The 23,168-nt window shown below is 42.2% G+C and overlaps 2 protein-coding genes across 2 annotated transcripts; both read left to right on the top strand.

Moving 5' to 3' along the window:
• The first annotated feature begins 287 nt into the window (after positions 1 to 287).
• LOC106600326 (calsequestrin-1) lies at positions 288 to 19,167 on the top strand. The gene is made up of 11 exons (XM_014191632.2): positions 288 to 690; positions 12,384 to 12,477; positions 12,959 to 13,059; positions 13,221 to 13,332; positions 13,519 to 13,592; positions 13,700 to 13,830; positions 15,139 to 15,184; positions 17,502 to 17,556; positions 17,681 to 17,781; positions 17,896 to 17,970; positions 18,092 to 19,167. The coding sequence occupies exons 1-11, from the start codon at positions 454 to 456 to the stop codon at positions 18,368 to 18,370; spliced, it is 1,305 nt and encodes a 434-aa protein (XP_014047107.2). The 5' UTR covers positions 288 to 453; the 3' UTR covers positions 18,371 to 19,167.
• A 244-nt stretch (positions 19,168 to 19,411) lies between these two features.
• LOC106600322 (zinc finger protein interacting with ribonucleoprotein K) lies at positions 19,412 to 23,082 on the top strand. The gene is made up of 4 exons (XM_014191627.2): positions 19,412 to 19,790; positions 20,253 to 20,389; positions 20,555 to 20,639; positions 20,762 to 23,082. The coding sequence occupies exons 1-4, from the start codon at positions 19,412 to 19,414 to the stop codon at positions 21,772 to 21,774; spliced, it is 1,614 nt and encodes a 537-aa protein (XP_014047102.1). The 3' UTR covers positions 21,775 to 23,082.
• Positions 23,083 to 23,168: the final 86 nt, after the last annotated feature.

Consider the following 23,168-nt stretch of genomic DNA (forward strand, 5'->3'; position numbering starts at 1 on the left):
CCTCCTCTCTTATGCCACCTACTTTTAACCTGCCACACAAACACGCAGATGCAGGCACACGCACGCACGCACACACACACTCATGCACGCATACAGGATCGGTCCCTTACTCTCGTCAGCGCTGTCACCTCAACAGCCGCTCTAATCCCCTCCCACCTTATTTCACACACACACACACACACACACACACACACACACACACACACACACACACACACACACACACACACACACCTACATACAGAATTAAGCCCACCCCCTCTCGCTCACTCTGCCCTGTTTCCAGCTCCCCATGTGAGAGGTTTTTAATAAGGGGGGCTCAGGAGTTGGTCTTGCTCTGTTCTGGGTGGTGGGGATCGGAAGTCCTTCCTCATTTTTATCAAATTATTTATTTATTTATTCTTTTTTTTAAACTCATTGAAACTATATTAATTCCCAAATAAGTAAGGAAACATGAATTGGAGCTGGGTGGTTGTGGCAGTCCTTCTGTCTTGCGGGGGACTGTCATGGGGTGAGGAGGGTTTGGACTTCCCTGAGTACGATGGCACGGACCGGGTCATCGAGCTGACTGCCAAGAACTACAAGTCTGTGATGAAGAAGTATGATGTGATGGTTCTGTACTACCATGAGCATCCCGGAACAGACAGCGTTTCCCAGAAACAGTTTGAGATCGAGGAACTGGCCCTAGAGGTGGGTCAGGGGACTGGGAGAACCTGTTCAGGGGGCTGGGAGGACTTGGTCAGGAGAGTGGGAGGACCGAATTGTGTGGCCAGAAGGACTGGGTCAGGGGCTGGGAGGACTTGGTCAGGGGACTGGGAAAACGGGGTCAGGGGACTGGGTCAGGGGGCTGGGAGGACTGGACAGGGGACTAAAAGGGGTCAGGGGACTGGGTCAGGGGCTGGGGGTGATCAGGGGCTGGGAGGACTTGGTGAGAGGGGCTGGGAAGACTGGGTCAGGGGACTGGGTCAGGGGGCTGGGAGGACTTGGTGAGGGGGCTGGGAGGACTGGGTCAGAGGGCTGGGAAGACTGGGTCAGGGGACTGGGTGAGGGGGCTGGGAGGACTGGATCAGGGGGCTGGGAGGACTGGGTCAGAGGGCTGGGAAGACTGGGTCAGGCGTTTGGGAGGACTCGGGCAACTGGGTGGGGGTTGGTGAGGAGAGGGAAGGGAAGGGGTAACTGGGAGGTAGAAGTGGGACACAGTGCCTGGGTAGGGATGCACCATCTCTGCTATAATTGATCAATGCGTTGAGGCATTATGGACTGTGAAAGAAGTGTGTAATAAGGGCTAGGTGGATACAGACAGCATTGACAGGTAACTAAAGTGTTGTTGTTAAGGGCATAACAACTCAAATGTGACCTTTGCGACAATTTTCACAACAAAGATGATGATGATTGAAATTAAGATGTTCTTGGCAAGAGATCAGAAGCAGCAGTTGCAAGGGTCAGACTATTAAATTGATTTGGACAAAGTTCATTACATTTTAAAGGCTTTTTAGAGGCTGAATTAGTCATCAAGGTAGATGGGTAGAGGCAGACAAGATATAGTCCATGGGCCTGCAGAAAAATTCGTCCACTTTGGGGTGGCAAAGGTTTGATGGTATTAAATTGTTCCCCACAAGACCCTGATCAAATTGATATATGATAGCCACTCCAAAATAGTATATTTTTTAGTTTTTCACACTTTATATATATATATATATATATATTGTTGCTGATAAAGGAATGTTCACATGCGTATTGAAAATGACTGTGTCAAACACCAATGATATTCTATTGGGTGGATCTCATCTTAAAAACCATGGAATTTGGTACATTTTTGCTAACAGATCTAATGATTTACCTAGACTGGCACATCATTGAAACAATGTTACAAAGTCCGACAGATCAAAATCTGGTAGCGTATTAGTTGCCACCTGTAATAGTACTCAGCAGTACTCAGCTAAAATAAAAGGTGTGCACTGTCATTTGTTGAGTTGTCCCAGCAAGTTAACACAAATATTTAGGTAAACACAATCATCTCTAAAAAAGGAGCATTGGTGATTATAATCTTTTCTGTCCCTGACCATCAAGATTTTAAAATGATGCTCTCAGACCTTCAACCTTACAAGTTATTTGATGAAATACAGTGAGCTCCTTTTTTTGGCTCTTTACTCCAGCACTTTAGATTTGAAATGACACAATGACTATGAGGTTAATGTGCAGACTGTCAGCTTTATTTTGAGGGTATTTTCATCCATGTCAAGGGGAATCGTTTAGAAATGACAGAACTTTCTGTACATAGTCCCCACATTTTAGCGGACCAAAAGTATTGGGACAAATTCCCTTATGTATGTTTTAAAGTAGTAAAAAGTTAAGTATTTGGTCCCATATTCATAACACACAATCACTAAATCAAGCTTGTGACTCTACACATTTGTAGGGTGCATTTGCTGTTTGTTTTAGTTGTGTTTCAGATTATTTTGTGCCTAATAGCAATGAATGGTAAAATAATGTATGATACTTGTGCATCTGTAACTTTCGCACTCATCATTATTCACAATTAATTTAGGATTATCCGTAATCAGGTTAGCATCCACGTTAATGTAGAAGTGTTTACAAACACATTCTATTCTTATTTACAATTAAAGTGATTCCAAAATGACACAATACATTATTTACCATTCATTTTTATTGGGCGCAAAATAATACTTTTTGGAGTTTACTTTATGTTAGCTAATCATTTTGGAGCCATTAGTTCAGTGGCTGGTTGACGAATTTAAGAGAAATTAGAAATAATCCACCTTTTTAGCAATTGGGCCATTGCTGATACCCTCGACATCCCTCAGCAGCCACTTACAATGCATATTTCAGTAGACCCTATACTACAATATACATGTTTAACATAAATAGTGTAACAAGACACCATCTATAAAAAGCAGTAAACCTAAGGCTTTAATACTTCACCAGCTATGTAAGTTGATGCCCTCATCAGGCAGTTTGTTAGAATGTTATGTTGGAATACAGTGTATATGACAGGATTCAAGACATAGATTTTATATTTAACTATATACAGCACCAGTCAAAAGTTTGGACACACCTACTCATTCAAGGGTTCTTTATTTTTTACTATTTTCTACATTGTAGAATAATAGTGAAGACAACTATGAAATAACACATGAAATCATGTAGTATTCAAAAAGTGTTAAACAAATCAAAATATATTTTACATTTTAGATTATTCAAAGTAGCCACCCTTAGCCTTGATGACAACTTTGCACACTCTTGGCATTCTCTCAACCAGCTTCACCTGGAATGCTTTTCCAAAAGTCTTGAAGGAGTTCCCACATGAGGTAGTCACCTGGAATGCATTTGAATTAATAGGTGTGCCTTGTTAATTTGTGGAATTTCTTTCCTTCTTAATGCGTTTGAGCCAATTAGTTGTGTTGCGACAAGGTAGGGGCTGTAAACAGAACATAGCCCTATTTGGTAAAAGACCAAGTCCATATTATGGCAAGAACAGCACAAATAAGCAAAGAAAAATTACAGTCCATCGTTACTTTAAGACATGAAGGTCAGACAATGTGGAACATTTCTTGAACTTTGAAAGTTTCTTCGAGTGCAGTTGCAAAAACCATCAAGCGCTATGATGAAACTGGCTCTCATGAGGACCGCCACAGGGCAGGAAGACACAGAGTTACCTCTGCAGCAGAGGATAAGTTCATTAGAGTTACCAGCCTTAGAAATTGCAGCCCAAATAAATGCATCACGGAGTTCAAGCAACAGACACATCTCAACATCAACTGTTCAGAGGAGACTGCATGAATCAGGCCTTCATGGTCGAATTGCTGCAAAGAAACCACTACTAAAGGACACCAATAAGAAGAAGAAGAGACTTGCTTGAAGCCAAGAAACACGAGCAATGGATATTAGACCGGTGGAAATCTGTCCTTTGGTCTGATGAGTCCAAATTTGAGATTTTTGTTCAACCCGTCATGTCTTTGTGAGACGCAGAGTAGGGGACGGATGATCTCCGCATGTGTGGTTCCCACCGTGATGCATGGAGGAGGTGTGATGGTGTGGAGGTGCTTTGCTGGTGACACTGTCAGTGATTTATTTAGAATTTAAAGCACCCTTATCCAGTATGGCTACCACAGCATTTGCGCTTAATGGGACTATCATTTGTTTTTCAACAAGGCAATGACCCAACACACCTCCAGGCTGTGTACGGGTTATTTGACCAAGAAGGAGAGTGATGGAGGTGACCTGGCCTCCAAAATCACCTGACCTCAACCCAATTGAGATGGTTTGGGATGAGTTGGACCACAGAGTGAAGGAAAAGCAGCCAACAAGTGCTCAGCATATGTGGGAACTCCTTCAAGACTGTTGGAAAAGCATTCCAGGTGGAGCTGGTTGAGAGAATGCCAAGCGTGTGCAAAGCTGTCATCAAGGCAAATGGTGGCTACTTTGAAGAATCTCAAATATAAAATATATTTTGATTTGTTTAACACTTTTGGTTACTACATGATTCCATATGTGTTATTTCATAGTTTTGATGTCTTCACTATTATTCTACAATGTAAAAATAAAGAAAAACCCTTGAATGAGTAGGTGTGTCCAAACTTTTGACTGGTAATGTATATGTATAATTTCATACCCTATATATATAATCATTACTACAAACCAGTGAACGATCCTGTTATGAGTAATATAGACACATTTTTATTTTTGAAAATAAAATATAGATAAATTAGGGAACCAAATACTGACCCAAAACGGTCTCATGAATAGTGTTTTTGGCAAATTTTGAGAACCTTTGCTAATATTTTACAAATATTATATATTTTGCAAACCTGGCTAAATTGGTTGTGTTATCTGCATATCTATAATATATTTTTTGTTATCATTAGGCATATTCCACCTATTATTGAAAGAATTGTGGCAATGACAGACCAATCCAGTGAAAACCAATGGAGCTAGTTGGCGGCCATATTGGAAAATGTGTATGCTATGGTTAAATTAGCAATAGCTAGGCATCATTGTTTAGACTTTTCCTAGCTTTATGTATTGTTTGGTGCACATTTTGTGAAAATGGTTTAGCTGTATGTCTTTGCTGGACGTGATGCATTCCTATGGGATTTAATATAGGGTGCAATGTACGGGCAGGTTTCACCTACTATTTCTTGATGTTAGCACAATTTACAGAATCATATTGCGTATTGTTTTAATTATTAGACATCCGTGAATGCTTTTAGAACATTTTCTAAGTGTTTTAATCTAAATGTATTTTAAACGGACACAAAACTCAGCAATTCTGGCAGGTTTTTGGCATGTTTTTACCACTAGTCTGGTAATAATTTGCTAAATACATTTAACTGACATACTTGGGACATCCTCATTGTAACACACATTTTAAGCCATTATTGGTCTTATTACATCAATCATTAAGTTATGGCCATGCAAAATGTTACCTTTTATTAACTAGGCAAGTCAGTTAAAAACAAACTCTTATTTTACGATGACGGCCTACCGGGGAACAATGTGTTAACTGCCTTGTTCAGGGGCAGAACAACAGATTTTTACCTTGTCAGCTCGGGGATTCGATTCAGCAACCACTAGGCTACCTGCCACCCCAAAATGCAGTTCCTTTCCGTTGAAATGAATGGCGGCCATCTTGAAAATAGGCTCCTGGGACTGATCATTGACAAAATCTATGATGGCTCTATAAACCTAAAAAAATAAATCTTGTTCTGTGTGTAATTTGGTGTAGTTATCATCTAGGGTACCATGTGATAATAGAGCAAATCCCAATACTGTCCATTCTGCCTCGATATTCCCCAAAATGAATACATGTATGACATTTGACCCCACCCCCGCCCCAGGTGGGCCCATAGATATGTCATTACCATTCCAATTGTTTCATACCTTATGAAGGTAATAACATGTCAGTTGCCTTGGATTGAGAAGATTGTTCTCTGATAATACAAAATGACATTTCATACCCTCAATCCTGTTGGCCCAACTAACCGCATAGGGGTCATAACATATAATGCAGTGATAGCCACATTTAGCTACCTCCGACACATGGCTATCATACCAAAATATGGACAAATTTGTTACATGTGGCCCTCTGGCCCATGGACTAATAACAACAGGAATGACTAATCAGCTGATACTATACATTTCCAATTGAGCGCTACTGCCTGATGGGAAATGTAGGGGAGGGCATATTGACCCACCTGCTGATCCAGGAATCTCTTGGTTGCTGGAAATGTCCCTGCGATGTATTGTTTAAAGACTGACTCATGGTTTTGTGGTCTTAGATGAAATGGGATAATGGTAGTGATGGGCATGTCTTTGAGGAATGGTGAAACTGTCTATGTCTCAAACATGACATGGACAGAAGTAGCAGGACCTCAAGTCATCAGCTGATCTGATTTACAATCCATCAAAAATAATCTCCTTCTTACCTAACATCTATCAGAAATGTACATTACTGAATATTCTGTACATATTGGTATGTTGAATTGATCCAGATGTGTGTACATGGGCATATTTCTATGTTGATATGTGTGTGTATGACCGTGTGTGTGCATGTGTGTGTGAGTGTAAGTGTGTGTCTCTTTATGTGACCCTGTTCTTTGAAGTACGCCCCTCACTACATATATCACACACTCATCTGCCCTGTTTCTCTCCTTGATTTACAACTGGCCTGCCATGTCATCATCTCATTTCAACAGTCTCTGATAGTTACACAGTAGGTCTGCTTCAGAGTCCAGTTCCTCCATAAAAATAAATAGACTTTCACCCAAATAAATAAAATCAGTAATTCTATTTCTATGGCTTCACCACTCCATTGCAAATCAGTTAGAGAACTCCAAAATGTCTATACGTACAGTGAGATATTTGGAGCTATTCCTTATTCACTCACATCTGTGGGCGGCGTGTAGTCTAGCAACTGAAGGGTTGCCATTTCAAATCCCGGGTCCGACGGGAAAAATCTGTCACGAAGTGAGTTGGCAACCAGAGGGTTGCTGGTATCAAAACCTTGATGCCATTGCCTGCTGCAGTGCCCTTGAGCAAGGCACTTAACCGCCCACAACAACAGCTCCCTGGAAGCCCAGTGTGGCACCCCCCCACACCTCTCCAAAACCTGTATATGTACAGTGTCTATCTCTGTATGTATGTATGTATGTATGTATGTATGTATGTATGTATGTATGTATGTATGTATGTATGTATGTATGTATATGTACACACATTAGGAACACTGGCATTTTCCATGACATAGACTGACCAGGTGAATGTAGGTGAAAGCAATCAAGTGTAGTTGAAGGGGAGGAGACCGGTTAAAGAAGGAATTTTAAGCCTTGAGACAATTGAAACATTGATTGTATATGCTTGCTATTTACAGGGTGAATGGGCAAACCAAAATATTTAAGTGCCTTTGAACGGGGTATGGTAGTAGGTGCCAGGCGCACCGGTTTGAGTGTGTCAAGAACTGCAACGCTGCTGGGTTTTTCACACTCAACAGTTTTCTGTGTGTATCAAGAATGGTCCACCACCCAAAGGACATCCAGCCAACTTGACACAACGGTGGGAAGCATTGGAGTCAACATGGGCCAGCATTCCTGTGGAATGCTTTCGGCACCTTGTTGAGTACATGCCATGACAAATTGAGGCTATTCTGAGAGCAAAAGGGGGTGGAACTCAATATTAGGAAGGTGTTCCTAATGTTCTGTCCACTTTCAGAGGGATTGGGTTAAAAGCAGAAGTCAAATTTTGGTTGGAGTAATCTTAATCTGAGCAATATGGATGTCAAGAATGTGTGCATTGAGTGATGCTTTTTAATTACTTTTGTCACCACAGTAAATGTCAACCTTTATTTCAAATAACCATGTTAGGAGGCATGAAACATTATCTCATTCAGCAGTGAGACCCATAGGCCCCCTGGATGGTGTGAAACTGAGAAGAAAAGGCTGTTATGGGGCTCCCGTGTGGCGCAGCGGTCTAAGGCACTGCATCTCAATGCTAGAGGCGTCACTACAGACCCTGGTTCGATTCCAGGCTGTATCACACCCGGCTGTGATTGAGAGTTCCATAGGGCGGTGTACAATTGGCCCAGCGTCGTCCGAGTTAGAGTTTGGCTGGGGTAGACCGCCATTGTAAATAAGAATTTGTTCTTAACTGACTTGCCTAGTTAAATAAAGGTTAAATAAAAAAATATAAATAAAATATTGACTGGTGGATTATAAAGCAATCAGTACATTTTTTAAAGAAGTGTATCTCTCAGCGCTGACAAGGACTTCTGACATACAGGGCCTACCGTAGAGGCTGCCGGTTTCTTTTGTCATGCTGGCCAATGAGCTAATCCGCTCAAATCCTACTCTGCCAGGACTGGACCAACTATATAGGACTGCAACTTGACTACTTTGGACTACAACTCCCATCATTCCTGAAAGAGAAACACAACACAGCTCTGATGGTGGAGAATCTATTTTGAGACTGTTGCCTCTTAAGGAGTTGTATGGTTTTGTTTTCCTTGGACTCATTTAATCAACAGGAGATTGAATAATCAACAAATAGAGCAAAGTCTGATGCAGATATAAAACACCTTTTGGAAATGGTGCCATGACAAGGTGCCACAGTTGGAAACAAACACTTCAGGAAATGAACACGTGCATGTGTGAGTGTGGGTGTGTGTATTTGCGTGCGTATTTGCATGTACGCAGGTGCGTGTGCGTGTGAGACATATGTCTACTCATCAGGGTGTTTTGATTAATGATATGTTAATCATCATCTGAGAATGCGTGTTCACCCCCCCCACTTTCCTCTTTATGTTATAGACATCGAGTCCTAGCCCAGGGTTGGGGGCAGTACAGCAGGTTTTGGCCCCAGTACTGCGGTGTCGGCTAACTGGGCTGGCTGACTGACAGCTGCAGTACTGTAACTGTCAGCAGATCCTAGAGACTTGAGCGTCACCAGCACCTTGCCAAAATAGTCCTGGGTCGGTGTGGCTTTGGGTCTATATTTATCTAGTGCTGCTGTTGTGGCTGTTTGTGCATCCTACAGTGCGTTCTGAGTATTCTGACCCCGTTCCCTTTTTGCACATTTTCTTACGTTCCATCCTTATTCTAAAATGGAGTAAATCATTGATTTTCCATATCAATTGACAAACAATACCGCAAATTGACAAAGTGAAAACAGGTTTTTACATAAGTATTCAGACCCTTTCCTATGAGACTCAAAATTGAACTCAGGTGCATCCTGTTTCCATTGATCATCCTTGAGATGTTTCTACAACTTGATTGGAGTCCACCTGTGGTAAATTCAATTGCTTGGACATGATTTGGAAAGTCCCACAGTTGACAGTGCATGTCAGAGCAAAAACCAAGCCATGAGGTCGAAGGAATTAGCCATAGAGCCCCGAGACCGGATTGTGTCGAGGCACAGATCTGGGGAAGTGTACCAAAAAATGTCTGCAGCATTGAAGGTCCCCAAGAACACAATGGCCTCAATCATTCTTAAATGCAAGATGTTTGGAAGCACCAAGACTTCCTAGAGCTGGCCACCTGGCCAAACTGAGCATTCGGGGGTGAGGGCCTTGGTCAGGGAGGTGACCAAGAACCCGATGATCACTCTGACTGAGCTTCAGAGTTCCTCTGTGGAGATGGGAGAACCTTCCAGAAGGACAACCATCTCGGCAGCACTCCACCAATCAGGCCTTTATGGTAAAGTGGCCAGACGGAAGCCACTCCTCAGTAAAAGGCACACAACAGCCCACTTCGAGTTTGCCAAAAGGTACCTAAAGGACTCTCAGACCATGAGAAACAAGATTCTCTTGTCTGATGTAACCAAGATTGATCTCTTTGGCCTGAATGCCAAGTGTCACGTCTGGAGGAAACCTGGCACCATCCCTACAGTGAAGCGTGGTGCTGTCAGCATCATGCTGTGGGGATGTTTTTCAGCGGCAGGGACTGGGAGACTATTCAGGATTGAGAGAAAGATGCACGGAGCAAAGTACAAAGAGCTCCTTGATGAAAACCTGCTCCAGAGCGCTAATGACCTCAAACTGGGACAAAGGTTCACCTTCCAACAGGACAACTACACTAAGCACACAGCCAAGACAACGCAGGAGTTGCTTCGGGACAAGTCTCTGAATGTCCTTGAGTGGCCCAGCCAGAGCCCGGACTTGAACCCGATCGAACATCTCTGTAGAGACTTGAAAATAGTTGTGCAGCGGCGCACCCCATCCAACCTGACAGAGCTTGAGGAGATCTGCAGAGATGAATGGGAGAAACTCCCCAAATACAGGTGTGCCAAGCTTGTAGCGTCATACCCAAGAAGACTCGAAGCAATAATCGCTGCCAACAAAGTACTGAGTAAAGAGTCTGAATACTTATGTGATATTTCATTTTTTATTTTTTTATATACATTTGCAAACATTTCTAAACCTGTTTTTTCTTTGTCATTATGGGGTATTGTGTGTAGATTGATGAGGGGAAAAAAACAATTTAATCAATTTTAGAATAAGGTTGTAACGTAACAAAATGTGGAAAAAGTCAAGGGGTCTGAATATTTTCCAAATGCACTGTATACTGCTGTGTTGCTTCTTACAGAGTACATACTCAATCTGGAGCATCTAGATTCAACTCGGATTGCTGTTGGTTTGATCACTAGTATGCTGTGTATCTTTTATATGTATAGGGTAGATAGAACATTGTTAGCTGGGCCTGGGATCTTTTGCCCTGATTCCCCTCTATGGGGGAATAGTGTTGTAGGCTAGATAGTAGTGTCATGACATTATGTGAAACTAATGTGCTGTGCACTCTGTTTTGGTCTATTGCTGAGAGAGAGAGAGTGTACTCTAGGTCAGTCAACGGGAATAGAAGAGGAGAGCATGTCAGCTCTTTTCGATCCCTTCCCTGATTTGTCATAAAGCAAACTCTCCCCTTGCAGTCAGGCAAGAAATCTGTCCTCTTGTCAACTCATGGCCCCACACAGCAACCTTATATAGCTGTAGTAATCTGTTTGGCTAAAAGCCTTTAGCTGAGTTTAGCCCTCAATCTGTTTATCAGGCATATCTAGGCCCTGACCCCCTTAGGTCCTCTTCATTTGAATACCCCTCCCCGTGACAAATATGGACAGATAACCCACTGGGCAAAGACGTCAGTTCAATGTCTAGTTTTGATTTATATTTCATTGAGTGGTCAACTAATGTGAAATCAACAACAAAAATCGAACCATGTCATTGGATTTAGGTCAAAGGTTGGGTGAAAGGTTGATGACTTTTCCACGTTGATTCAACGTCATCAGATATGTTTATGTTGTTGAAATGACATAGGGACAACATTGATTCAACCAGTTTGTGCCCAGTGGGACATGTCTACAGGGTAAAAACCTATTCATCTGAGAAGTAAATAGTGTGGAGACTGAAAATCAACTTTCCTGGGACAGTCTGGTATTATACTATTATAACACTGTATAATAATTCAGCTCTGATATTTAGGCCACTCTTTTCTATTTACTCAGAACTAAAGATTCTCTAAACAGGTACATAATATCAAACTGCATAAAAAGACATAAAGCATGAGCCACTATTGCTTGCATCCTGCGGTTACTGGCTAGGATCTATAGGCCTACAGTCAGTGCCAGGCCAGCTATTATCATTGTCATGCTGTGGAACATGACAGGAACATCCCTGGTTATGGAACTTTGCTATGCAATAAAAGTAACTGCACAGAAGCACTGATAAATGGTCCTTCACGCCAGTCTGTGTGTGTGTGTGTGTGTGTGTGTGTGTGTGTGTGTGTGTGTGTGTGTGTGTGTGTGTGTGTGTGTGTGTGTGTGTTTGGGTGCCTGCACCTCCTTTATGAAGTGTGAGGAGAGATCTGTGAAAGCAGGGTTGCACCTGTTGCTATCCAAACACCAAGTTACCCCAACACAGTCTGCAGAACTGTTATCCCGCCCCCTCTGTATGCATGCCACAGATGTGGCAACATCATTGGTTGAACTGGTTGTCAGACATAACGGTCAAGTTTCACACAGATTTAGAAAGTGCACGGACAGCGCTCTGAGTCCCAGGCTTTTATGGTGTTGGAACTGGAGGGAAATATGTGTGAAATAAGACAAGACATAAGAGAAGACAGCAACATTTTTGTTTACTTTAGTGTGTACACAGTAAACTGAGTATAACACCTATCCCTCCAGCAAACCCACAAAACTGAGGGTGTGGAAGTGAACGCATATATACATGTCCTTACAGAACACTGATAACTAAACCTTGAAAACAAACTCCCCATAAGTCCTTATAAGTTGTCCGTACATGGCACAGAAGATATTCCTGCTCAGGCTTAAGGGTGCCACTGTATGTCTTCAGTTATATGACATATTATCTTATTTCACAGCTTGCAGCTCAGGTCCTTGACGACCTTGACGATGAGGAAATTGGATTCTGCCTTGTTGATGAAAAGAAGGGCAGTATTGTTGCTAAGAAACTAGGTAAATACACACTGAAATGGACACTGTTACCTTTATTCAAGATTGGTTTGATTATTTAAAGTTCTGAGGTCAGTTATGATGGAATGTTACCATCTTTCAACATGATCCATCTAAGCGTCACCACTGACCAGGTGGACAAAACTACCTAATAAACTAAACTACCTGACCTGTCTCACTGGATGCATCTCAATAGTCATAAGTGGATTCCTCTCTGAGTCTTGCCTCCTTCATCTGCACCGATCAGGAAACATACTATAAGAGAAAGCAATATGGGTGGACGCCCATCACCCACCGAGACATCACCTTTTTAATTATTTCATCTCCGTGATGATGAAGGAAAGGAAACAACGAATTTAAGCCACAAGACTATTGAGATGCACCCCTTGTGTCACTGTGCTAAGGCAGCCCATAAGAAAGCCTGACCTCTAGTGGATTTGAGGGTATATGTAACCCCTGAGTAGAACCTCTGTTTTCTCCTCAGGACTGGAGGAGGTCGACAGCATCTATATCTTCACCGAGGACGAGATCATTGAGTACGATGGGGAGCTTGCTGCAGACACAATTGTGGAGTTCATCTTTGATGTACGTGAGAATAATGTCACCCAGTTATGCCCTCTTTTACCTAGCTGCAATTTGTAGAAACAGACTATTTGTCCACTACTGATATATCCTGTACTGTTTATTTCTCTTTCCCCTCACCATTATCTCCCTCCACCATGCATCTTTCTTTTACTCTGTTCTAGGTTCTTGAAGACCCAGTTGAGATCATTGAGAAAGATGGGGAAGTTAAAGGTTTCCATAACAATGAGGAGGACATCAAACTGGTGGGCTACTTTAAGAGTGAAAAGTCTGAACGTAAGAATCTATAATCTATTCCTTTAACATTGTAATTTCGCACATGTTTTTACTGTATGGTATAAGTCTGCTCATGTGTATAATATTTTATGGATAAAACAATGTATTTATAGTGTATTTGTCAACTAAATATTGGAATTATTAAGATATTTAATAAGGTCTTAACAGATGCCTGTAACATTTCAGATTATTTGGCCTATGTGGACGCGGCTGAGGAGTTCCATCCACACATCAAGTTCTTTGCTACATTCACTCCCAAGGTGAACAACCTTACCCACTAACAACTACATCCTAAAAATTACACCGGAGCAGTACTCTACTCAAAAAGTAGCCCATTGCTCTTTCTGACCAATCCGCTGTGTTCCAGGTTGCCAAAGATCTGGGCCTGAAGGTGAATGAAGTGGACTTCTATGAGCCCTTCATAGATGAACCCATAGTCATCCCTGGAAAACCCTACACAGAGGAGGAACTTGTTGCTTACATTGAGGATCACGACAGGTGGGATTAATGAACACAGTGGCCAGAAGGGCACAATATACACTACTTGACCAGAAGTATGTGGACACCTGCTCGTCAAACATCTCATTCCAAAATTATGGGCATTCATATGGAGTTGGTCCCCCCTCTTGCTGCAATAACAGCCTCCACTCTTCTGGGAAGGCTTTCCACTAGATGTTAGACCATTGCTGCAGGGACTTGCTTCCATTCCGCCACAAGAGCATTATTGAGGTTGGGCACTGATGTTGGTCGATTAGGCCTGGCCCGTAGTCGGCCTTCCGATACATCCCAAAGGTGTTGGAAGGAGTTGCGGTCAGGGCCCTGTGCAGGCCAGTCAAGTTCTTCCACACCGATCTCGACAATCCATTTCTATATGGACCTCGCTTTGTGCATTGGGGCATTGTCATGCTGAAACAGGAAAGCGCCTTCCCCAAACTGTTGCCACAAAGTTGGAAGCACAGAATCATCTAGAATGTCATTGTATGCAGTATAATTAAGATTTCCCTTCACTGCAACTAAGGGGCCTAGCCCGAACAATAAAAAACAGCCCCAGACCATTATTCCTTCACCAAATTTTACAGTTGGAACTATGCATTGGGGCAGGTAGCTGTTCCCTGGCATCCGCCAAACCCAGGTTAGTCCGTCGGAGATTGCATAGCTGTGTGCTCGATTTTATTCAGCTGTCAGCAATGGGTGTGGCTGAAATTGCCAAATCCACTCATCTGAAGGGGTGTCCACTTCCTTTTGAATGTATAGTGTATGATGAGGAGAGCCAAGCATTTTGTGATTTGACCTGTAAAAACCCCAGGCCTATAACTAGGTGTAAGGGAATTTTCAGGTGAACCAAAAGGAGAGCAGTCGTTGATAATATCAATCAAAATCAACAGTTGCAACTGAGAGACACCTCCAGAGAAAATGTCTAACGGGCCTCTTGGAGACAGTACTAAATGTTCTCTAAACATCAACCCGAGAGGTTTGTACGAAGTCAAAACAAAAGACAGTGACTTTGCCAGCTGCTACAGAATCACAGTGTGTCCTCGGTCCTTGTACCTTCAGTAGCTCTGGCGTCAATCATTATCAAACGATAGGAGAATAATCCATAACATTCAGCAACAAGTCTAGCGACCACCAACCCATACACAAATTGTGTGTCACAAATAGAGCACTGGAAATAGAGCACTGGAAATCATGTACATTGCAGAAAGGGAAAACACAGAAAATATGCTAAGCAGTAAAATCCCAAATTTTAAAAGTGTCAACTTCCTCAATGAACAATAAAAAAATATCTTGCCTCCTATTTCTTTGCAGACCAACCATGAGGAAGATGGAACCAGATAACATGTATGAGATCTGGGTAAGCTATACAAACTATTCCCATAAAAATCACCCTACAAAACAAAATGGAAGCATACCTCGACAATTGTAATTGATATCAAGCTAAGTATTTCTGTGGCCTAAATGTGCAGATACTGATGGAAATACACTTGTAGGTACTTACTGGGCACAAACAGGTTGAATCAGTGTTGTTTCCATCTGTGGCCAGTGGGTAGTCTATATGTATTTATCATGGATCCCCATTAGCTGCTGCCAAGACAGCAGCTATTCTTCCTAGGTCCAAACATATTAAGGCACTTACATGACATATAAAACAGTACATCATATAACATTATTACACCACTACATATCTACATTACAAATAGTATAATACCACCATACAACAATATTACAATGTACTGTACAGTGGGGGGAAAAAGTATTTGATCCCCTGCTGATTTTGTACGTTTGCCCACTTACAAAGAAATGATCAGTCTATAATTTTAATGGTAGGTTTATTTGAACAGTGAGAGACAGAATAAAAATAAAAAAAATCCAGAAAAACACATGTCAAAAATGTTATAAAATGATTTCCATTTTAATGAGGGAAATAAGTATTTCACCCCTCTGCAAAACATGACTTAGTACTTGGTGGCAAAACCCTTGTTGGCAATCACAGAGGTCATCCGTTTCTTGTAGTTGGCCACCAGGTTTGCACAGATCTCAGGAGGGATTTTGTCCCACTCCTCTTTGCAGATCTTCTCCAAGTCATTAAGGTTTTGAGGCTGACGTTTGGCAACTCGAACCTTCAGCTCCCTCCACAGATTTTCTATGGGATTAAGGTCTGGAGACTGGCTAGGCCACTCCAGGACCTTAATGTGCTTCTTCTTGCGCTACTCCTTTGTTGCCTTGGCCGTGTGTTTTGGGTCATTGTCATGCTGGAATACCCATCCACGACCCATTTTCAATGCCCTGGCTGAGGGAAGGAGGTTCTCACCCAAGATTTGACGGTACATGGCCCGGCAAATGATGCGGTGAAGTTGTCCTGTCCCCTTAGCAGAAAAACACCCCCAAAGCATAATGTTTCCATCTCCATGTTTGACGGTGGAGATGGTGTTCTTGGGGTCATAGGCAGCATTCCTCCTCCTCCAAACACGGCGAGTTGAGTTGATGCCAAAGAGCTCCATTTTGGTCTCATCTAACCACAACACTTTCACCAGTTGTCCTCTGAATCATTCAGATGTTCATTGGCAAACTTCAGACGGGTATGTATATGTATTCTTGAGCAGGGGGACCTTGCGGGCGCTGCAGGATTTCAGTCCTTCACGGCGTAGTGTGTTACCAATTGTTTTCTTGGTGACAATGGTCCCAGCTGCCTTGAGATCATTGACAAGATCCTCCCGTGCAGTTCTGGGCTGATTCCTCACCGTTCTCATGATCATTGCAACCCCACGAGGTGAGATCTTGCATTGAGCCCCAGGCCAAGGGAGATTGACAGTTCTTTAGTGTTTCTTCCATTTGCGAATAATCGCACCAACTGTTGTCACCTTCTCACCAAGCTGCTTGGTGATGGTCTTGTAGCCCATTCCAGCCTTGTGTAGGTCTACAATCTTGTCCCTGACATCCTTGGAGAGCTCTTTGGTCTTGGCCATAGTGGAGAGTTTGGAATCTGATTGATTGCTTCTGTGGACAGGTGTCTTTTTTACAGGTAACAAGCTGCGGTTAGGAGCACTCCCTTTAAGAGCGTGCTCCTAATCTCAGCTCGTTACCTGTATAAAAGACACCTGGGAGCCAGAAATCTTTCTGATTGACAGAGGGTCAAATACTTATTTCCCTCATTAAAATGTAAATCAATTTATAACATTTTTGACATGCGTTTGTCTGGATATTTTTATTGTTATTCTCTCTCTCACTGTTCAAATAAACCTACCATTAAAATTATAGACTGATCCTTTCTTTATCAGTGGGCAAAAGTACAAAATCAGTAGGGGATCAAATACTTTTTTCCCCCACTGTATGTGTGTGTAAAGTGGGTGTGCTAGTGCTTGTGTGCGTATGCGTGTGTCTGTACCTTCCTGTTTGTCTCTTCACAGTTCCCGCTGTTCCATAAGGTATATTTTTTATCTTATTATACTGTTTGCATCAGTTATCTGATGTGGAATAGAGTTATATGTAGTCATGGCTGTATTTAGTACTGTACGCCTCCCATAGTCTTTTCTGGACTTGGGGATTGTGAAGAGACCTCTGGTGGCATGTCTTGTGGGGTATGCATGGCTGTCCGAGCTGTGTGCTAGTAGTTTAAACAGACAGCTCGATGCATTCTATATTCCCCATCTCACTTTGCATACTTTTCTTAGGAGGACGACATCGATGGCGAGCACATCATTGCGTTCGCAGAGGAGGACGACCCAGGTACAGAACCAAAGGAGCAACTAATGAGTCAATAGGATTGGGTAGGGGAGGAAGGAACCATTTTCAGCAAGAGGGGTTTCATAAGGCTTAATTTGCATTTAACCCTTGACCTTTGACTTCCCAGATGGTTTTGAGTTTCTGGAAATCCTGAAGGAAGTAGCAGAGGAGCACAATGATAATCCCAACCTCAGCATTGTCTGGATTGACCCAGATGATTTCCCCCTGGTAAGATCATGGTCATGGCTGGTCACTTATCAATACAATAAGATCCATCTATCCAAAGATATGAGATTCTGATTGCTGTTGCTTTCTTCCTGGAATATTATCCTCCCTCTTTAGCTTGTCCCATACTGGGAGAAGACCTTTGGAATTGACCTGGGCTCTCCCCAGATTGGTGTTGTGGATGTTGAAGATGTGAGTAATGTTCCTGTTATGCTCCAAATTGTCATGTACAAGGAGACTTGTGGTTCCACTAGCATTAAAAAAAATCCAATAGTCTATTTTTGGCACCGAATTACTTTGTGTATCTCTATAGGCTGACAGTGTATGGATGGAAATCGACGATGATGACGACCTGCCAAGCGCAGATGAGCTTGAGGAATGGATCGAAGATGTTCTGTCCGATGAAATTGATCCAGATGATGATGACGATGATGACGACGATGATGACGACGATGACGACGATGATGACGATGATGACGACGACGATGACGACGATGATGATGACGATGACGATGATGAGGACGACGACGATGAGGACGACGACGATGATGATGATGATGATGATGATGATGATGATGATGATGATGAGTAAATTGTTGATGTCATCAATGTATAAATCTGGCCAATATAACATAATCTGGCCAATCAACATCATCACCTTCTTCAAATCTTCCTTGTCCTCAGTTGAAATAAGTCATTAGGTTAAATCTGTAAACTCATATGGACATCATGTTGTCAACATCCTCACTCAGAGCATCTTGCAAAAAGATTGTTCCATTTCCCAAGCTATCCTAAACTCCCTTTGCATTGAATTCATTAAATACAGTACTTCTCAGAGTCCCAATCAATTTTTATTCACACCTGTAACTTTGCCATCCGTACAATATGAAAAGGGAAAACGTAAAACATTGATTTAGAAAATAATATTTTCACAACTGAATTATTTGATATTCACTAGCACTTAACCTAAAAACACCTAATGCTTCTGATTTTATATTTCAAACAAATAGAAGGGCTAACTCTGTTGATGCATTTTAAGTCTAAGGCCATCTGTAAACTTGTTGTTTGGATGTATTTTATTTTTGTTTTATTTTCTCTGGAATAAACGTTCGCCCCTCTCCCAACTTGTAAAATCCAAAGGTGCAAGCCGGCTTTTCCTGCAGGTCATAGGTCATACCAGCCTACTCAGTTAAATTATTGTAACTTTACTTGAAAAGGGCGGTTAGCTTTTTTCTTCTTGTGCACTGAAAAGTGCTGTAAATCACATGGATGTTTTCTACTGATAAAGAAATATAACAACAACAGTATTCTATTTTTTTAAACAAGAAAACTTAAACATACTGTAAAGTCTTAAAATAAATGACAGCTTGGAAAAAGATACAAACATGACAAGTGTTCTGGGTTCTTGTGCGCATGTGTGCTCTTGTATGCGAGAGAGACAGAGAATAAACAGTCATTTCTATTATTTGTCATGCGTTGAAACTGTACCATAAAACTATAAAAGATCAAAGCAATATGTCTCACTGTTAGAATTATTTTATTTTATATGACATGATGACATATTGCCATATTACGCAACACGCTTTTCCGGAAATAAAGTGAATTTGGCGCGAGACGCTGAGCGAACTTGGTGATGGAACGTCAGAGACACGCCCCCAGCTTCTCCTACCATGTGGTTGATATAAACACAGTTCACTTTGGTGACAAGCTTTTTCGCTTCAACATTTGTAACATTTTCTTAACTGTGCGCTCATTAACAACTGTCAGCATGTCTGTGTCCGTCGACGTGAATTTTCAAGCCCAGATTGTGTCTGTTTTGGATTCACTTACAAAGGTGGCCGTCGTGGAAATAACGAAACTGTTCGAGTGTCACTTCCTTGCTACAGGAACCACCGTTCTCATTGAAGGGCGGACAGAGCAAAATGAAATCCTGCAAACGGTGGACTCTGTCCAAAAGTCTGGCAAGAAATGTCTTCGCAGTATCGGAGTTCAAGTGGACGAGGAGTTACCTGGTATATGAAAGTGTTACTTCACCACACTGTAACGTTGTTGCTGTTAAGATCCCAGTGAAACATAGTTTACAATGTCATCAAACGGATCTTGCTGCTGGATACTTTCTTGCAACTAGCAAGTAGTACAATCATGTTATCGGTGGAGCCATATGTAAAATTGTGTCACATATGGATAAATAAACACTTTAGTTTGCGTGATGACTCAGTCTTATCATTCTCGCTGAATGTGACTGAAATTCAGTTTTTTATGACATGTTGGAAGGAATTAGGATACTGCAAAATATAGATGACTGACAAAATGTCAACAAACAACATTTGAGGCAAAAAATAACAAAGTTATGCACAATAAGTGATTTATTTAATCTGTACATTGTTATTCATGTCAGTGCTGATCTGCACCATGCTGATCAAACCAATGGAATGTTTGTGCTTTGCTCTCTCCCCCCCTTCCATTCCCTCTAGCGCCAAAACAGTGCTCCTTCTCAAAGGTGAGCAGTGGTTCTTTGAAAAGGAGCAGTGAGGAGGGTCCTGCACATCATGTCACCTTGCTGGAGGCTAATCAGCCTGCTGACCTAAAGTGTTATGTTCTAGAAGACAAGGTCAGTGTTTGGGGGTTAATGTGATTTGTGAACCATAAGATGTATTTGGTGTTTGTTAAAATAACCCATGGCTTTTTGACCTGTAGTGTAGGCTAATTTGAGTTGCTGACACCTGTATTACAAGAGCTAAGTAGTCATCTTTTTGGCTTGTCATCCATCTGTCAGGATGTGGAGATGGTGAAGGGGAGCAGTCTGGAACCAGAATCCCCAACAACCACTGAGCCAGAAGGAGAACAAGTTATCTATTCCAGTAAACACATTCATTCTAGGTGGCGGTGAAGCTATAGATACATAAATATATTTGTTATAAAGACTTTGTATATAAAGGGTTGAGGTTACCATCAAACAACTATTTTATTTTCTATCCTCTAGCCCCTGTGTATCCAAACCACCTCTCTGGTACTGTTCAAAGCTCCCCAACTAAGCAGAAACTCCAGCCCCTCAAGACAGAATCAGAGAACGGAATGAACACAGAAAGGGTGACTAAAGTCATCTGCCAAATGGTCCCAACACCACAGCCTAATTGTGAAGAAAAGCCTACCCAGGTGGAGCCCCAGCAGGCCAGTGTCAGCACCGCAAAGGAGACAGCCTATAGCCCGTCCTCCTCAGATGGGGCTTTGGCTCCTGAACAGGCTAAGAGAAAGTTGACATCTATGGGTGCATTGGACCCTCCCTCTGCGATGAAGAATAAAAAGGTGGACTTCAAGCTGGACCAGATGATGAAGAAGAAGAAGAAGGTGGATTTCAAGCTGGACCAGATGAAGAAGAAGGTAGATTTCAAGCTGGACCAGACCTCCCTGGAGCACAAATTGACGAGGGCCTGCTCGGTGCTGCTGGTGAACCTGCTTTTGGTGCCTGGAGGGAAGAACTCTGGAGGGAAGAAGGCGGCTAATGGGAGCTACTGTCACGACAGCAAGAGGTTCCCCATGCCCAAGGACCTCAAGACCCACCAGGGCCTCCACACAGGCAGGCGCCTTTGCTGCTTCACTCAGTGTGGGAACGGGGTCTGGCGGCTTCAAAGCGTCCTCTCCCCGAGCCGCTCCTACGGCTGCAAGATCTGCGGGAAGACGTTCAAACGCAGGAAGATCTTGAGGAGGCACGAGCGCTTCCACAACGGGGAGAAGCCCTATTCATGCTACCAGTGCTCAAAGATGTTCGCCCTGCGGAAAAGCCTCCGCAGGCATGAGAGGTTCCACACGGGGGACAAGCCTCACAGCTGCCTCCAGTGTGGGAAAAGCTTCCGGCTTAGGGACAATCTGAAGGCTCACCTGCGCTTTCACACAGGTGAGAGACCTTTCACCTGCTCCTTCTGCTCCAAGAGCTTCAGAATCCTCAGGAACCTTGAGGAACACAGCGTTGATCACTTGGGAGTGACAGCGAAGTAGCTCACTTTCTGACAAAGAGAGCTGTGCCTATGCATTAGCACCTAGCAGCCTTTATCGGCTGGTTGTGTAAGCCGCATTACAAAGCTTATCTACCTCTAACTGAAACTACTAAATGTCCATTCCTCATTTATAACCTATCGTTATAAATCAGCATTGGTTGTTTTTGAAAGATACTATGATTGTAAATAACCATTATGACCGAAGATGGGGACAGTGGAAAGATCTGAAATGAGGCAGTCAACCATCCTGCGTAGGTTTGGATTGTCCAGAATGATCATCTGAGTAAAGCTTTAGTGGACACTGATGTTATTAATAGCCATAATGTTTTTCCAGACACCGATTATGCCTAGTCCTAAACCAAAAAGTTATTTCATTGGAGATTTTCTATTGAGCATGCTGGACTAGGCTTAATCTGGGTCTGGAAAACTGGCCCCTAGGTCTTTACACTGCATTTCGTTGGCCAAAACACAAGGGACATGGAACTGTTGCATGTCTCTTTGAAGAATACATAGCGTTGTACATTGGCCAGGGCTGAGATTAGTTTGAGGTCTTTCTCAGACAGCAATCTGTTTTCATGATACATATTTTGACTTTGTAGTAAATACAAACAGATTGTTCCTTTGTGTATTTTGGTTTGTAAGTAGTTGTAAAGGTAGGCTTAAATTTGCATGTTTGTTTTATACTTTTATATTGAACCATTATGCCAAATACTATAGTAATGCAGCAACTGTCTCTCCTTCTCTTTGTTCATAGTGCTGTTTCTGTCAGGAAAACATCCTCCTTTTTCCTGTGTAGACGTCAGGGAAGTTTATCTAAAGACACATGACTTAGTTTAAAATTAAAAGAATGGGAAGTATGATGCGGCCTTTAATTTTGCAAATACACATTTGATTGTTATCTGTAGAGAGAAGTTATTTCGTATATCATTTTTGATTGAAGCTGATGTCTCTGGCTTGTGATTTGCTGAAGATATAACAATATGACTACATGGCTTTTAGTTTTAATACAAAGTTGTTTTAACCTGTAACACTTATCTGTGTTCCAATTAAAAATATATTATTTTGACCAAGTACCTGATGGTCACTGTGACAGAGCTTGTCCTTGTGTGGTATTGTGTGTAGATTGAGGGTGGAAAAAACGTTAATCCATTTTAGAATAAGGCTGTAACATAACATGTGGAAAAAGTCCAGGGGTCTGAATACTTTCCTAATGTGCTGTAATTCCCTGCGTCTGCATGAAAAGGTCTTTTTTATGGTATGTACTGTGGTTGGCCCTTTTGTCTGGCAATAAAAAAAACACCTTTTGTATTATTGGTTTCACTAATGCCTTATAAAAATGTACACATCAGAAGTGTCTGGTTGTGTGAATCTCGTCTCTTTTGTTACAACAGTTAA

Source organism: Salmo salar, chromosome ssa03 (assembly GCF_905237065.1).
Source record: "Salmo salar chromosome ssa03, Ssal_v3.1, whole genome shotgun sequence".
In the NCBI taxonomy this organism is placed as follows: domain Eukaryota; kingdom Metazoa; phylum Chordata; class Actinopteri; order Salmoniformes; family Salmonidae; genus Salmo; species Salmo salar.